This window comes from Aptenodytes forsteri, unplaced genomic scaffold (genome assembly GCF_000699145.1).
Source record: "Aptenodytes forsteri isolate BGI_AS27 unplaced genomic scaffold, ASM69914v1 Scaffold55, whole genome shotgun sequence".
Taxonomy (NCBI): domain Eukaryota; kingdom Metazoa; phylum Chordata; class Aves; order Sphenisciformes; family Spheniscidae; genus Aptenodytes; species Aptenodytes forsteri.
Window position 1 is genome coordinate 1,280,347 of NW_008796063.1, and position 16,759 is coordinate 1,297,105.

The window sequence follows — 16,759 nt, forward strand, 5'->3', positions numbered from 1 at the left end:
GCCCAGCTTGGTGTTGTCTGCAAACTTACTGAGGGTGCACTCGATCCCCTCATCCAGATCATTGATAAAGATATTGAACAAGACTGGCCCCAGTACTGAGCCCTGGGGAACACCGCTCGTGACCGGCCGCCAAGTGGATTGAACTCCATTCACCACGACTCTCTGGGCCCGGCCGTCCAGCCAGTTTTTGACCCAGCGCAGAGTACACCTGTCTAAGCCGTGAGCCGCCAGCTTCTCTAGGAGAATGCTGTGGGAGACGGTGTCAAAGTCCTTATTGAAGTCCAGGTAGACCACATCCACAGCCTTTCCCTCATCCACTAGGCGGGTCACCTGGTACTAGGCCGGTCACCTGGCCTAAATATTTGTATTATAATAAAGCACAGTGTCTTTGAATTTCACATTATTATATAAGCAATTTTTCCTACCTCTTTGAACAGACAGAATTGACTCCATGAATTTTGATCAGAGCAGAAAACATCCGGATATCAAATCATTAAGGAAAATATTTAAGTGATAGGAATTTTTACTTTGGTAGCTTCATCACAGTTTTAAGGAACTATTCTAGAGAACAGTAAAGTTTACTGCTGCTATTAACCTATATGGTGTAAAGAGAAAATTATATGGCCTAAGTGAAAACAGAAGACACAAGGCCTAACCTTGCATCCTTTGTGAAGGCAAGGAGTGTGAGATCAGGGCTGTTTTGCTTGTGTAAGAATTTAGGATTTCGCCCTTTTTGATATGTTATCCAGTCATAGTCTTCATGACACAAGAAATGGCAGAAACATGAAGAACGTGGCGGGGTCCATGACCAGGGAGTTAAAAATAATGGTGACATTTTCAGTTAGGCTATATAATGTTATCTCCTTAGAGTATGTACTTTTAGTTGTTTGGTTTCGGCATCGTGTCTGAAAATAACTGAACACATTTATTTTCACAGTGAGGGGTCTATTTTCTCCTCAATGCGTGTGCTTTATGCCCATTAGCATTAATGGGAGCTATACACACACTTCCAGGGGAGAGGAGACTTAAATAGTCCATATAGATGTGCTTTTGTGGATCAGTAACCACTGATTTAAAGAATGTGAATTATAAAATGAAATAAAAACCCAAACAAACACACCAAAATCTGATTGTTTCAGTGTGATGGGGTCTTAAACCTATATAACTTAACCAGAGAATATAACCAGTCATTGTAAATACACTTTACTCTCTGTAAGATCTAAATATTCAAACCTTTGCTGGTCTAGTAGTTGAGATATTATTATTGTGATAGTATGCATAATGTATTTTAGCTTTTGTGGTCTTATGGCTTATTTACTGGGCAGCAAGTTTTCTGTATGGTAGAAGTTGATTTTAACAGAACATGGACCACTGACTATAGATTTATTCACATGTCCAGATGATTGATAGTTAGACCTAACTGCATGTCTGTTTTGTAGATATATTTTCTAGAAAGCTTGCTCCCATTGTGCATGCTTCAGTGATGTTACACGGTTGCCGCTGCCATAAATATTCTCTAACAACCACGTTCATTGCTTACCTGGCTTATTGAGAATGCTCTTTGCACCTTTGGTTGTGAAAGAAGCAGCTTCTCATCCACCTTCCATTATTTCTTTTTTTTTCCCATTAATCTCTTCCAGGTCATATTCTGCTTGCACTGTGAATAAATAGAAACTGTAAATCAATGATTTATTATTTGATTGTAATAAAATATGAAGTAAGTTTGCAGCACAGGATTGGAGAGTTTGAAATTGTAATCACAAGGCGCTTATTACTGTACATTATTTTGTTAAACTAGTTACAGGACAAACTACTGCATCTGTTTGGTGGTCTTTCAGACAGTTGATTCTAGTCATGCTTTTAAAGGGCGACTGGTATGACAGGTGGAACTGGAGAAAAGTAAGAAAAGGTCTTTCCGTAGACCATCCAGGAGAGCTGGCTCTGCCACAGAAAGCAGGTACCTGGGATTCTTTACACAGTTATTACCTCTGTCCTCGTTTCCTTGCAGTGAAATCAGAATCAGATTGATGTTTATGTGACTTTGTTAGGTTTCAGGGTTAGTATCTCCTTAAGCCCTTTTAGGGCTGCTGCGTTAGGTTGTTTGTGTACTTCCCCATTTGCTCCATGATGGGTGTTAATCCCGTATCTCATTTTCAAGTACATGACCAGTGAGGGAGGAGCTGGCAACTGCCAGCCAGAAATATGTGGATGAAGTGGTACAGTAAGGAATATCTCACTGGTGCCTATAAAATAATTTCCTTCGATTTCAGCAGCCTTTAACAGCTGCTCTGAGATTCTTAGGGTTCTAGACAGAGAGAAATGCGTATTTCTGACCAACTCTCACATTTCAGCATGGCTATTGAGTCACTTATTTTTCTGGGTAGAGGGCAGAAGGGTTGGTACTTTGTACTCCTATCTTGAGATCCCTGTGTTTCACTATAGATTTCATACGGAAAACATATCCAGCATCTCTTTCATGCAGTTAAAAACTGCTGTAGCCCAGAGAGAGAAATATGAAACTAGGTTTTGTGTCATGTAGTTATCCAGGTAGATTTTCCAGTAGGTTTACTTTTGCAATCATAAAGCTGCTGTAGAGCATATATTGAGTTAGGAAATGTTTTTGCCACAAAAGCAGAGTTGAGACTCGCCGTAAAATATTTTCTTTTAAAATCTGTGTTGAGTTACAAGTATTCTTGGAACACAGGTAAATTGCTTACACACATATCATGAAGGCAAATTTGAGCAATAATAAGGGGTTGTGCTTACAACCAAGTTTTATTCAAAAGCGTTCAAAGATCAAGTAAGATACAGTAGTTACAACAACATGCACAATCCAGGCACAAAGGATAATTAAATGGATTGTGAGGCAGTGCCTCAATTTCACCATTGATATTTTTGCTAGGGAGGTTGGAACGCTGGCCTCGGAGAATTTTAAAAGCATGTTTTAACAAAGCAGAATCTCTTAAGAGTTGTTGGAAAATGTAAAGAGCTAAGGTTTTGATTTGCTTCCCCTCCGCCCCCAGTTTTATAATGTTCAGTCTTGAGAGACTTTTAAAACTGGAAGCTCTTAGAGATGACCAAAAAAAAAAAAAAAAAAGATGACAGCATACTAGGAACTCCAGCTTTTTACTTGAATAATATCTGAAATATTGAACAGAACAAGCTCTTCATCCCTTGTCATTTGAATTTTGACTGATATAGCCAGTATTCACAAAGGGATTTTTGAAGTAGGTTAAATAAGAACTCCCTAATGAAAAAAATGCACTAGTTTGAAATCAGTCAATTTAATTACTGTGTTTTATGAAGGCCATTACCCATTGCTGATTACTAGGGTGATAAAATCTTTAAGCTTTGGTAGCCTCCATAGGGGGTGAGCCGATCTAAGTAGAGCAAAGTCCAGTCATTATCACCCTAAATACTTGTGTTTCTCATTACAATATTCATTACTTTAGGTTACTGTGAATGCTTTGAGGTCTTTATGTAAGCACTGGTTTATTCTCCTGTAGAAAAACAATGTTGTTATGTTGGTAAGTTAAAACCAAGCATTTATATACTTTTACAGTTTAAAACGAGGCTTGGCTACATCCAGACATAGAAATGCATACGTTTATGCCTGTGAGTACCCCTATACACTCCTATTCATGGCTGTGTGCTTGTCGGTACGGTCATACTAGTCTGATAAGAAATGGGAAAGGATATGAGTTACCTTGTTCTTTCAGTCTGTTTTGGTACTTAAATAAGCTGGAGTGGAGGCTTGTATTCCTAATAACAATCTTTATTAGGGAAGTACTTTTCAAGAGGGAAAACTGAGCCATGATTTAACTAATTTGACTTACCCAAGGCTGGTTGCTGAGGGTTGGAGCTGTTTATCTCCAGTGCCAGTCTAGTGCCTTACGCTTCCCTTTCCCTGCCACCTCTTGCACGTCATGTGGCATCACTGCCTCTCTGCCCTTCTCAGTCACCTTTGTCATGGCCTTCTGACTTACAAAGCAGCTTCATAAAACTGATGTTATTTGAAAGATGACCTCAAAATCATTCCCCCTCTTGTTTAAAAATGTGTATTTTTTAAAAGAACACTTGAAACATATCAGGGAGAGATGTGGATCTGGGCTACTGGGAGAGGAGAGTAGCCTGTAGAAAGAGGCTGAAGAACTTGATGTGACTAGCCAAGGAAGTCTGAGCCTGGTGGCAATATAGATGATTCATGTACATGCAGAGATAGGAGTGCTTGGGGCCAGAGTGGGAGAACTAGTGAAGCTGAGGACGTGCTGCCACCAGCACATGTGGCTGCAAGCTGGCCACATACTCATTTGAGTCAAAAATTAGAAGAATATTTTTAACTAGCAGGAGGCTGAAGTTCCAGAGCGGGTAGGGCCAGTGGGACAAACAGCCTCTCGAAGTGGAGCCTGTCAACAGGATTTTGTGATGTGCTTGTGTGTGATACAGCAGTGGGTCGCACCTGGCATACAGGGTCACTCTCCTGCCTATGCCATGATGTATGCCTGTTCTTGGTAACAACACTGTTTCCTCTGTTTCGCTATATATATATATATAAATGAACATGAAATTCCACATTCATTTTACTACTGGTATATTACTTGTTAAAACTAAAGGGAGAAGTACCAGATTTTTAATTAAGATACCCTTTCTCTCATTTGTTGATTAGACAGTAGAATTAAATGGGCATTAGTGAAAACAGACGGGAAGGGGGGGGGTGTTAAATAGTCATCCTAAAAATTCAATTGATTCTTTATCCTTACCTTCCAGTTGCTTATGATGAAATATTTCAGTAGTTCTCCAGAGATAGCTTACTAGCTCCCCAGAGAATTTCATGGGGTAAAAAGACATGAGTTTCCAATATGATACAAATATCTCTTATAAGAATTCCTCAACTCATCATCATATGAAATAAAAAGCTTAAGAAAACCAGTCAACCAACCAACAAAAATCTGACTCTAGTCCTTTTTATTCATTTGCACACTACTTCTAAAGCAGACGTATGTTTCCTTTCCCCTTGCAAAGGCCCAGATCCTCCCCCTGCAGAGAGGATCAGAGAGAACAAGCCACATGTGACAGGAGTTAATCATGTAGCTTAATGCACTATTAGAAGGCACTCAGATAACGAAGTGATGAGAGTGGCAGAAGAGAAGCTGTAAGAGATCATTCCCTTTCTGCACAGTAAAGCCTGCGGGAGGGGGAGAAGGGAGAGCTGTATGTGACAATCTTCCTGACGGTATTTTCCTGCTGAGCTGGGAAACACTGTAAAGGGCAAGAGAGAAAGGAGAAAGGCAGGCTCCAGATTGGACATACCAGTCCGTCCACTGTATGTTTAGCGTATTGGCACTATCGGTGGCTTCACTACTAGCTCCTCAGTTACTGCTTCTGAAAACCTTTCAAGAGGCTTAGTGGAAAAGCTAATCTGGGTCCAGGCTTTCCATGGTAGTTGTAGGTGAGGCAGTGGAAACTGAGTGAGTGCTTGAGTCTGCCCCATCCTGACCCTGCATCCTGGAACGCCGGTAGGGGACAGAGCTGAAGTCAACGCATGTTAATAGTGTCACAGAGTATGTATTTTAAATATCTAGCTAGTCTGTTGGGTGATATTTTCTCTGAAAGTTTGTACGCCCTTTCTGATAAAAAGAAGTGTTACTGAAAAATGTTGATAGCTTTAAGGAACAGAGAGTGCGGAAGGGGTAAAGTACCAAATGCAAAATTTAGTTTAAGCTCAGTTTGTGTGCAGCAATTTGCAAATTTCATTGAAATTCATGTGTTATCATTGTGGTGTTAAAAGACTTTTGAAACAAGAGCTGCTTTGTATAATTAATTTTCTTCATGATGCTTCTGTGTGTTTTCAACCTGTCACATCCAGTAGCGGTTTTCATTTTTTGAGAATCTAACTATGTTTTCAATCTTTTTTACGGTTTGCAAAATGGTCTGTATTTTGAACATGAAAAAAGATTTAATTCGTGACTTGGAAAGTAACGGTTAAACCTCAAATATCAACTGAGGATAACTCTGGCCCTTAATACATCCTATTTGGCGGCTAAAATTCCATATTCAGTGTTTAATTTAAATGTGAAATGTATCCTCCAGTGCCTAGAGTGATGGAAAAGTCTATGTCTGAAATGAGAAAAAAAAACAAAAACAAAACAACAAAACAAACCCCCCTGCTATTTCATGGATGAGCTTTTGCAGATAATGGAATGCGTGCAAAATCTCAGGGAAGGCAGCAACTCTCCTGCAAACCAGAATCTTTGAGCAGTTCATAAGCTACTTTCGGTGAGAGTCCGTTAGCCAACTGGGAGGCAGAAAGCCATGGCGAAAGTCCTTTACGGTTCCTGTTCTGCCAGATTTCCTGGCATGAATCATGGCGTGGATATGGCCGACTTGGTTTGGAAAGGAAGCAAGCTGAGCTGAAGACACCATGATTTATTTCTTCCCTGAGGCAATAGTCCTTCACTCAGCTGAACTTTCAGGGAGGCACCTTTGCCAGTGCAGCTACCGCATAGGCAGAAGCTCTAGTATTTCAAGTAAAAATGATGGGACAGTTCTTCCGATCAATGTAGTTGTCAGTAAAAAAAATGTAGATATTGGAAAGAACAATAGGTTGGAGGCTCCTTATCTTCTAGTTTTGATCCATTTGGTGTTTTTAGGCTTTCTAGTGCAATGATGAGAACTGATAACATAATTTGGTAGAGAGGAATTCTCCTGATCTCTTAGCTCCAAACATTAAATGTCCTGAAACTCATGCAGAAAATTACAGGAGTTTTCAATGACTTTGAGAAATGGCAATCAAAGCAGGACTGAGATCCCCATGGGAGATGAATGGCAGGCAGCGTGCCTCACTGTTTTTCTTAATCAACCTGTAAATTGATGGCATTACAGAAGTGGTGGAAAGGTAGGAACTGCAAGAACTTTGCAGCTTAGGGCACCACCTCTTTTGAAGCAAAATTGGTAGCTTTTCTGAAGCATGGCAGATGCTCTTTCTGCTCCCGTAGCTGATTAATTATGTTAAATCTCTTGTTTCCAAGGACTTAAACAGGCCAATAGTCTCTGCCATTGAAAGTATCACTCGAGGAGATCCATAGGAGAGGATCCCCATAACGTGACTGGTGAAAACACTCTGGTGTGCTTAAGAACAGGCTATAAGCTTATAGTTTAACATTTGTATTTTAAAAATAAGAGTTGATCTAAGGAAACAAAAGTAATCTAAATTTCAACTTTCAGTCATCTCTTTCAAGATGACTGGTGATTACTCAATATTTTATCCTCTGTAGTTGATATCAAGTGCAGCATATTGATACGTTAATTGAGGGAAGCATACTCTGATAGGTTGGACGTAATTCTTTCTGGTTAATTCAGGAGAGCCTGAGCCAACTCTGATATTATAGGTAGAACTGTAGCGTTGTCTACAATTAAGGATACTTTCCACTTCCTTGGTTTCTTTTCCATATGTCCTATCAAGTTTTAATCCTTCAGGCTGAAGTTTTCCATAATTGGTGTTTGCTTCCAGCACAGGTTTTGTTGTTTCTTACTTTTTTTTTTTTTTAAAGATTAAAGACAGTATCATAACGCAAAATGAGTAACATGCTCAAATTGAGGGAGTTAGTCTTAACTCTGACATTTCCTATCTTTGAAGTGTTACAGTCTGCAGTCTTAATGTTCTGTTAACATGCATTTGTGTGTCATGTATGTATAATTTATGGACTACATTTTAATCTGTTCTCCTGTTAGACCGGCATCGAGATGACTGCTGCAGACAAAGAGGACTAAGTTTAGAAAAGAATTAATGGGCATTCAAATGCTTGAGTTCCTATGTAGGCCTTTTATACAGTGTATCTTTGCACATTACATATAAATTATTAAAATAACACCATTGTTTGCTTGGTATTCAAAACATAATTTACCATCAACTGTGTAACAATTCAGCAGCTACTGTTCTCCTTAGGAGAAAAAGTCGAAGTTTGCTGAAAATGGATTCAGTTTCTGTTTGAGATTAAGCTTTTTTTTGTCATATAAGTTAATATTTTGTCTTCTTTTTACTATGGCAGCACTAGTTAAATCAGACCCTGCTGGCGAATTGCAAAGAAATAAATCACAACAGACATTAATCTAGATGAGGGCTAAGTAATTAACTTCATAGAAGGGTGGTATATACTGTGTCTGTGACACTAGACTGACTGCTGTGCATAGAATAAATGCAGTATTTAGGCTGCCTATGGTATTCCACCCCTTCAATTAAGTAAACAAATATATATAGAGCTACTCTGGAGTGTATCCTTTGTGGTCTAAACACTGTATCTTATTAAAATCATCTGCATGCAGTATGTGGGGTTTGAGTTCCTGCCAGTGGTTTCATCCATTGTTAACAGTGATGCTCGGCTCTCCCAAGAGTTAAATACAGTGGTACTATAGTTATGTGAAAAGGGTGCCCTTGGTTACTTTGGTGGCCATTTCGTTGCATATTACCTCCCACTTTGTTTCCATCCATGTGTGTGGCATAGGGTGTTGCCTAGAAAAATATAGGCTTTTTCAGGAAAAAAAAATCCATATAGGTTGAGAAAAATATCAAAGGCGGTCTGTAATTGATTCTGGGGGGCAAGACCAGGGCCAGAATAGGTGCGTGCCTGCCTGCTCTATGTGTGCGTATCAAGATATTTAATATTTACATTGACATATCTGTTTTCACCTCAATGATAGTGATAAAACATCTGTTGAACTCCAGAAGATAGGATCAATTGCTTAAAGCGGAACTGTAATTCTTGTTTTTCATTTGTAAGTATTACGATCCTCATTCTGCAAGTGTTCTCTTTTGCCCAGAAAATTAGACCGATTGTCTGTTCTACTTTTTAGAAAACATCAAGCTGAAGTAGTTATATTTTATCATTGTTAAAAATCTTTTTACCTACAATGTCATAACTGCATTCAGATGTTAATCCATTGCACAAAGTACTTGCAGCAGATTTCTTTTCAATATGGCACTTAATTTTAGCGGGTGATATGGACAATATAGGTTGACAAAAATTCTGCTTAGAGAAAATAGCTAAAATTATATTCGCCTGAAGCTATGTTTATTTGATGATGCTATTAAATTGAAAGAATATAAAAATGGTGATAAACCCCATACACAAATAACTTAGTGTGAAGTCTGAGATTTTCATCATTAAAGTTAGTTTACCAGACTTGCTGTTTTCCACAAACTCAAATTAATCTGAATATTTTCTAAGCTTTAATTAGCTATCTCTTGAAAGAGTGTTTAACTTGCCCTTCTCAAAAGTTATAATAGCAACAGAGTATTTTAGAGATGAGAGGAACATTAATTTTCATATAGGTTTTTTTTTCCCTGCTGGATATGAGATTTTTTTGCAAACAGGGCTGTGTTGAAGCAGAGACAAGTAAACAGGATTGCCTACAATAAAATCAGCCTTTGCCTCCAAACAGCAGCAAACCCAAATGCAACTAATAAAAGATGTGTGTTAATCAGAAGTTTTCTGATCTCTAGGAGCATGGTGACTAGCTATAGAAACCCATCAACTTAGATCAGAACAACGTTTTCTATATAAAAAATGAGAAAGCATTGTACTTCTACGAAATGTGTTTGAATGGGTCGCAGATTTTTGTCTCGGGAACTGCTGTCACCCTTAGAGTGTATCTTGGACCACCATGCAGGCTCGTCTGCAAACGTCTAATTGAAAACAGTGTGTGGCACTACGGTTGCGCGGGCTGGCTGCAGACCACATACTTTGGCAGATCGTTCCAAGTTGTGGTGTAACGGTTCATTTTCAGATTCTCCTTTTACACCTGTGTCCACGGGACGTGTGTGTTAGAAGCGATTATAGACCGTTCTGGTTGGAAAAATTCGCCCCTTCAGAACAACCCCTCAGTCAGAGGCAACGCTGAGGAAGTTCTTCCCACGGCTATTTTTGCTTTGAGGCGTCTGAACTCTAGGTGAAGGTGGAAAAAAAATGTGATTATTAACCTGGTGACTGGGATTGCACGATACTTTCACCAGTGATCAGTGCTGCAGGTATGAACCAGTGTCTCAGTGGCAGGTATATTGACCCATGAGGAACACTCATTAAAAGGAAACGCAATAGGTTGAACACGGATGACTGTGCTCCCTTTGAGCCTGTGGGACACTGGTTCCTCCAAAGTGGAGGCTGAAACTGCATTTTATCTCCTTCTCGGGAGAGTCCCCAGCCCTCAGAGGAGAGCTGTGCTAGACAAGAGCATGGAGGGATGAAGGCAGGAAGAGTTTGTCCGCTCCCATCCCAAAGATTTACAGGCTCCAGGGAAGGCGAGGAGCCAGGAATAAAGTGAAATATCCTCAATGAATAATTCATTTGCTGGAAAGTGGTTTTTCAGGGAAACTGAAACTATACAGAGATTTGGGCAAATTGAGCTGAAACACTCTCAGCCATAAAAAAGATGGATAGGAGGGGAATATACGAAAATCTTGAAATATGTTGTAATATCTTATTTCAACCTTCTGGATAGATTCCTTTAAAAGGCATATTCAAAGTTGGGGTTTTTTGTCTCAAAATCATTCCTTTTTCTTTTTTTTTTTTTTAATAGACCTGACTTAAAAGAGCAAATGTTACTAGAAGGTGTTAAATGATCTGAAAATGAAAAGAAATTTATGTTGATTTGTGACTTGAGGCACTTTTTTTTTTGTTGCTTTTCTGCTTGCTTGGGGAGGCCAGCACTAGCTGACACAAATGGAAGCATTGAGAGTTGTCTGGTCAGAGCATCTCCTTTTCCTGAGTTCTGTCTTACAGTTTTAAGAGTAGTAGTGTTCAGTGAAGTTGCTAATAGCGCAGTTTCTGGGAAAACACGGGAAATACAGCTTGTGTTTGTAAGATCTCTGCTGCATGGATTGGAAGCTCTGCACACAGAGGAAATCTCTGCCTTGACGAGAAGATGGAGGAGGCTGTTCCTGGTGAAACTCACATTCATGCTGCTACCTGTGACTAGCTGGCCTGGCAAGCCTCAGGAGGAGAGGGCTGTTACTCTCTTACCAGATGCACATAAACCATCTCCTTGGTCAGTACTAGCGTCGAGGGGGGCACGTGTTTGTGCTTCAGGGCTGGAAAGCTAACAGGTAAGTGAAGTGCTTGGCTAGAGTGATCACCCAGGAAACACAGAGAAGCTTCGGAAGGTTCACAAATCCAAGGGCTCTGTGGTGGCACCATGAGATACAGTTTTGTCGTGCACTGCATAAATCACATAGAATTGTGACACATCAGCAAGGCAAAGCCAGGTGCTTGTCAGGAAGATCCTGGCGGTCATTTCCCTTGGGTCTGGTCATTTTATCCTTTATCTACAGTGGAGAATAGGCACAAGTTGGAACAATCTTACCTTTAAACTTTACAAGCCTTGTTGCTTCAAAGTCTGCTGTAACCCCATGACTCTGAAAAATGAACTGGGGGGACCTACGGTAGTTGACCTATGGGGCCCAGCTAGACAAATCCCTTCTTTCCAAATCGAGATGTTGTTCAGATCCTCTCCAGTCTTGAAAGCACAGCTCAACACATCACCACCCAAAAAGCAGAGGGTGAGAATGATACTAGAGACAAAGGGCTTCTAGCTGGCCAGGATTCAGCCACCGCTAGCAGACGGGAAGGAGAAGAACAAGAGGACGGGGAGATCTCAGCTCCTAATTTACAATCCTTCTGCTGTTGCATCCCATCATCTCACTTTCTAGGCCCTTTGTATTCTGTTCTGTCCAGTCAAGAGTTGCCTTCCCTTGGTATGTGTACATATGGTGGACTGGGGAAGCGCAGGCTGGGAAAGATCCACATAGGTATAATGTTATTTACCTATAATAAGATAAACTGATAACTCTAACGCCTCGCAGGAATAGGCAGAAATCTATTTAGTGTTACTATCTGGAGGCCGCCCCTGGGCTTGCTGAAAGCACCAATCCACCTCTCGGGTGCTTAGTATTAATCGTGGCTGCTGCATACCAGCCCTCGGGTGCAGCACGCAGCCAGTCTCAATCTGGGGGCTCAGCTGAGCTCACTTTGCATGGGGGTCTGAAGACTGCTGGCTGGGAGGTGCTGCCGAGGGAGGCTTTCCTTTTCCAGCCACGTTATTTGTGCTGCACCGTTCAGCCAGGAGGACTGTGCTGGGGGGTTATCTTTTCTTATCCCAAATCTGCTTATCTAAAATCATAGTAATGGAGGTGGTGGAAAAATTAATTCTGAGAGCTTGCATCACGTAAATCAGTTTTTCAATATCAGCAAGAAAAACAGTTTGTGAACTAGTTTAAATGATAAAATCTTAAATGTGTCTAGTATTTAGTATATTACATGTCTTTGTTATTTGTTATATGTTATTGAGCACGTAGGAAGCACAGATACTTACAGATATTGAGTGCTTTTGAAAGAATATTTTATGAAAGTGAATTGGGGGAGAAGATCTAAAAAGTTGATAGTGATATAAAGAAAACTTTGATTTTTTTTTTTTTTTTTGAGAAATGAGAGACCCTAATTGTCCTGAGTTAAAATATCTTCACCCAATTAAAATGGGTCACCATCCTAACATCCTGAGAAGATGTTTTCCTACACTAAATTCTCACTGTAACCAGCTGAGCATGTGTAAATTCACAAGCAGCAGCAGGTTTATTTGGATGCGTAAACTTGTAGTCACCCTTGCAGGTCGGTAGGCTTGCAGCCTGAACTCTTTTGGTATTTTAAAAGCCAGACAGAAGACAAAAGTACCCCTCTTCCAACAGCTTAACAGACAAAGTTTGGCTAAAGTCACCACCTTGCTTTGATAATACTGGTCTTCCTCATTAGAATTATTATCTGATGCAACCTAAATGTACCATGATATTTAAGTAAAAGCAGCGTGAGTAATTCAGTCAATTAATTACGTGCAGGTAGCGCTTACCTTCCATTGTGAAGGGATCAAAGGAGAACACTTAATAGCATTTATTTTCTTGTTCTGCTCCATACCTTAGTGTCAGTTCATTCAAATAACTTTCTGACCCAAATGTTAATGTAAGTTATTATATTAAGTTATTACGCTTTGGTGAACATTTCTGTCCTGCGTCGACATCATGACTGCTGGGACTTAACATGTGCTGCTCTGTAGTAACTGGAAGTGGACAGAAAAATGGCAAAAACACCAAACGGAGTGAGGAACACCCAGGTAGCTCTAATCCTCTGCCCTTCCTCTATGAAGTATCTCCTCGTTTCTTCCACCCCTGCCCTGGTATTTACAGAAAAAACTTGTGCAGAGAAGCTGAAAGGGAGGTTCCACAGATAGGCCCAGGCCTCCGACACTTGTGGGTGTCAGTGTGCACGGCTGAAGGAACTTGAATGGGAAATGACTGGAAGGGGAGCATTAATTCAGACAAGAATTTGAATTGGAGTTCGTGGATGCTTTTGTTTTTATTTGTGGTCTTTCGCTGTGTAACTATTGTGGTTTGGTATTAGGGCCTCCACAGAAAGAAGTGTGGGGGGAATAAAAGTCAATTTTTCCTTTGACTTCATTATTGCCAAGGTTTCCCTCCACATCCCTGAGGAATTTATATTAGAGAGGTTTATTCTACTAACAGTCTATTAGCAGGATTGGCCCCTCGTTGAAAGCATGATGCAGTGCGTGAGATTAAATAAGGTAAAGTAAGACCAAGTTCTAAGTAATTAGATTGTGTGTGGGCACTGAATGTTTTCATCTCTGTGCTAAAGGTATTCACTTCAATCATCAATTGTTTTGTGAACCGAGTCATTAAAAACGGCCCAGGTCTTGCTAACACCGTCAGCTAACAGTAATGCATGTAATGCATACATTTGTGGGGAGACTCTTCAAGGTTGAGATACCAAGTTGTTTTAATAGGCTGGACTTTGATTTTATTTGTCTGTGGCCATGCTGTGGAGTAAAGGAAATTAAATGAACTCAATGTCATAAATATATTTCATTTTTTTCTTTAGAATGACATACTGTCTTCTTCAGCCATTTAATACAATGTAATGCTGTTTAGGACTTTAAAAGACAAGGAGAAATGAGGCTTTATTAAATTTAATAAGCCCTTTGCCTAGGATATTGTTCCACTTTAATGATTTTACTACTTGAAATAAGTGAGATTCATTTCATGTTTTCATTCAAGAGTTTGATAAATGATAGTGCCGTATACATCACAAGAAATAAAATCTTTTAGGACACAAGCAATAGTAACGGGGAAATTGCTATACAGCTGTTTTTTGGTTGCATCTATGATAGAAGGATCTCTGCACTGTCCCTTAACTTATACAGTAGCTTCTATAGGTGTGTGGCTGTGACCAAAGCTGTGCTACGGGTACTTGTGTGTTGGTGCACTGACCTCCATTCTGGTATTACATTTCCTTCCGCTGAAGGTTTTTGAAAGAACAGAGCTGTCTTTGAAATAAAGACCATAACACAGATCCACATCTGTGCGTGTGAGCGTGAGAGACAGCTGTCTCAAATGATTTACTCCTGCAACTCTGGTCTCCGTTCCTGGGAAAAGTAACGGAGAAAAATGCAAAAACTGGAAGACAAAGACGGGAAAACCCAGAGAGTGCAGCGACACCTATTACTGAGGGCCGAGATGGCTTTCACACAGATTGCATTTCTCAGTCTGTAGCCTCAATAAATGCTGAACTGTACTATATTCGGTGTTTCAACAGGCAAAACCCCATACTTGTTGTACACCAGCCCTTCATAATGTAGCTGAGTCACTGATACATGTACTATACATGGGAAGCTTTAAAACACATGCTATGTTTTTCCCAAAAGTATTGGATGTAGAGGCAAAGCTAGATACAAAATAGTTGAAAAACTCATCGGCGCCAGTGAGATACGGAGGAGATACTTAGATCCAGTATTGCAAATTCCTGTCCATATGATTAACACTGAACTTGCAGCAGTGTATGTGGAGCTTTCACACGTGGTTAACGTTGGGCGTATACACAAGCTCTTTCCCCAGCTGGGCTTGCTAATTCATGTCATAGATCCTTTTCTTAGTCTCCAGTTACATGTATCGCTGTTGGGATGTAAGGAGAGGAGAATAATTTGACTGTATTCCAGTACAGTGTACCACACAGCCTCATGTGCACCTATAATCTGCTAGTGCCAAATGGACATAGGTAGCCAGCCATCTGCACGGCATTTTTGGTGGTGTTTTAAAAGAAGTGAGTCAGATTGAATATTGGGTGCAACGAACTGGATTAGCTAAGGTCATACTCATTCTTTAGTCTAAAGGCATCCATTTGCTGAGGTGGACAGCAGTTTTTTGTATGCCCCGTAGTTTCCAAACAGTCACCTTCTTCAGTACGAAGCACTGCATAGTATCTTGAAAGAGTTATTTTTTCATATTACATTCAGGACAAGATCACAGGGCTTCAAGAGGGCAGTAAAAATGTGCATGGTTCAGCTGGATGCTTGTTGCTGTTCTCTGGAATTTGAGTTAATGAAAACAAAGTTTGAGAAAACTGCTTGCCTTTTTTTTTTTTTTTTTTAATTATCTCAATCCCAGCTTGCATTATCTTTCAGAAATTGCAGTGTTGGATCCAGCTGGAAATGACTGCAGTATTATTTTGCCATAGCACTAAAGCGTTTTGTCTGGAAGTTTAGCTATTTAGATTACACATCCCTCTTGAAGCCTAACGTTCAAGAGCTCTTCATTAGAAACATCAATGGTATTAAACGGAAATGGATCTTGCATGATGAAGTAAAAAAATCAGACCAGTAATGCAGTATCCAGTTGGTATAACGTTTCCATTATAATGCATTTCTTGTAATTGTGAATTCCTTAACATAGAGGAGGGTAACTAAAATAACACAATATATTTATTTTACTATTAAGAGCTTGAATGAACTTCAGGAAAATAGTTTCAATACAGTGTTGTAAAAGCTCTGTTACCTTGCGCACATTGACCTCGGTCCTGCAAACAATTACACTTGGGCACAGCCTCGCTGACTTCAAATGGCCAGCCCACGTGTGTAAAGTTAGGCATACGTGTAGAGATCAAGGCCTCGCCTTAGTTTGGAAAATCTGAAGTATTTTAACCAAGGGGTAGATTTTGCAACAACACTCCAGCAAGACACTTTTCCTTAAAATCAAGCAGATAACAGCTTTTTTCTCTGCCACTGACTGTAAAAGCTCCTTCTAGCTGGTGCTGAATAGGAAGCTGCCAGACGTGTCCTGGGAACTCGGCAGCACTTTACAGCGTAACCAACCCACAGCGGGTTGGTGAGGCCCATGCCTCGGTCCTTCACCGTGCACAACCGCACTGGTTGCGATAGGAGCTCTCCTCAAAGGACATGCCTCGATTTTGGGCCAGAGAGATAATTCCCTGTCGGTTTCTCCCCCAGCTGGCTGTTCCGCACAACGATGAATGGACCCGCTTCGCTCGGACCCTGGTGGAAATCCGCGCCAACCGAGCAGACAGCGAAGAGGAAGGGGCGGTGGAGCTATCGGCCTAGAGGAAGAGAAGGAGCAGCGCCCGCCGTCGCCAGAACAGCAGCTTTCCCCCGCTGAGTACGCCGGTGTTCAGTGTCAGAGTCAGTCTTGCTGTGGCTTTTGATGCCAGTGTACGTGCCAGTATTGCTCAAAGCATTCCATATTAATCACGCTGCTTTACACAAGGCTGAAAATATCCAGAGCATTTTCATACTTTATATTTCTGTCTGAAAAGTAAGAAAGAAAAGACAAATCAACCCTTTATGGGTTTAGTTGTTGCCTTTTAACTACTTAGTAGCTGTATTTAATAGCTAGGAACCCCTGGTTAAACTTGTG

General features: G+C 40.4%; 1 protein-coding gene across 4 annotated transcripts in view; it reads left to right on the forward strand.

The window, feature by feature from the left end:
* The window catches only part of DYNC1I1 (dynein cytoplasmic 1 intermediate chain 1), a 180,396-nt gene extending 163,950 nt beyond the window's left edge, over window positions 1–16,446 (forward strand). For all 4 annotated transcript variants that reach the window (XM_009286345.2, XM_009286344.1, XM_009286346.1 and 1 more), the window contains one exon: window positions 16,336–16,446. In XM_009286345.2, coding sequence (XP_009284620.1) covers window positions 16,336–16,446 — 111 coding nt within the window. The remainder of the gene's footprint in view (window positions 1–16,335) is intronic.
* The last annotated feature ends 313 nt before the right edge of the window (window positions 16,447–16,759 follow it).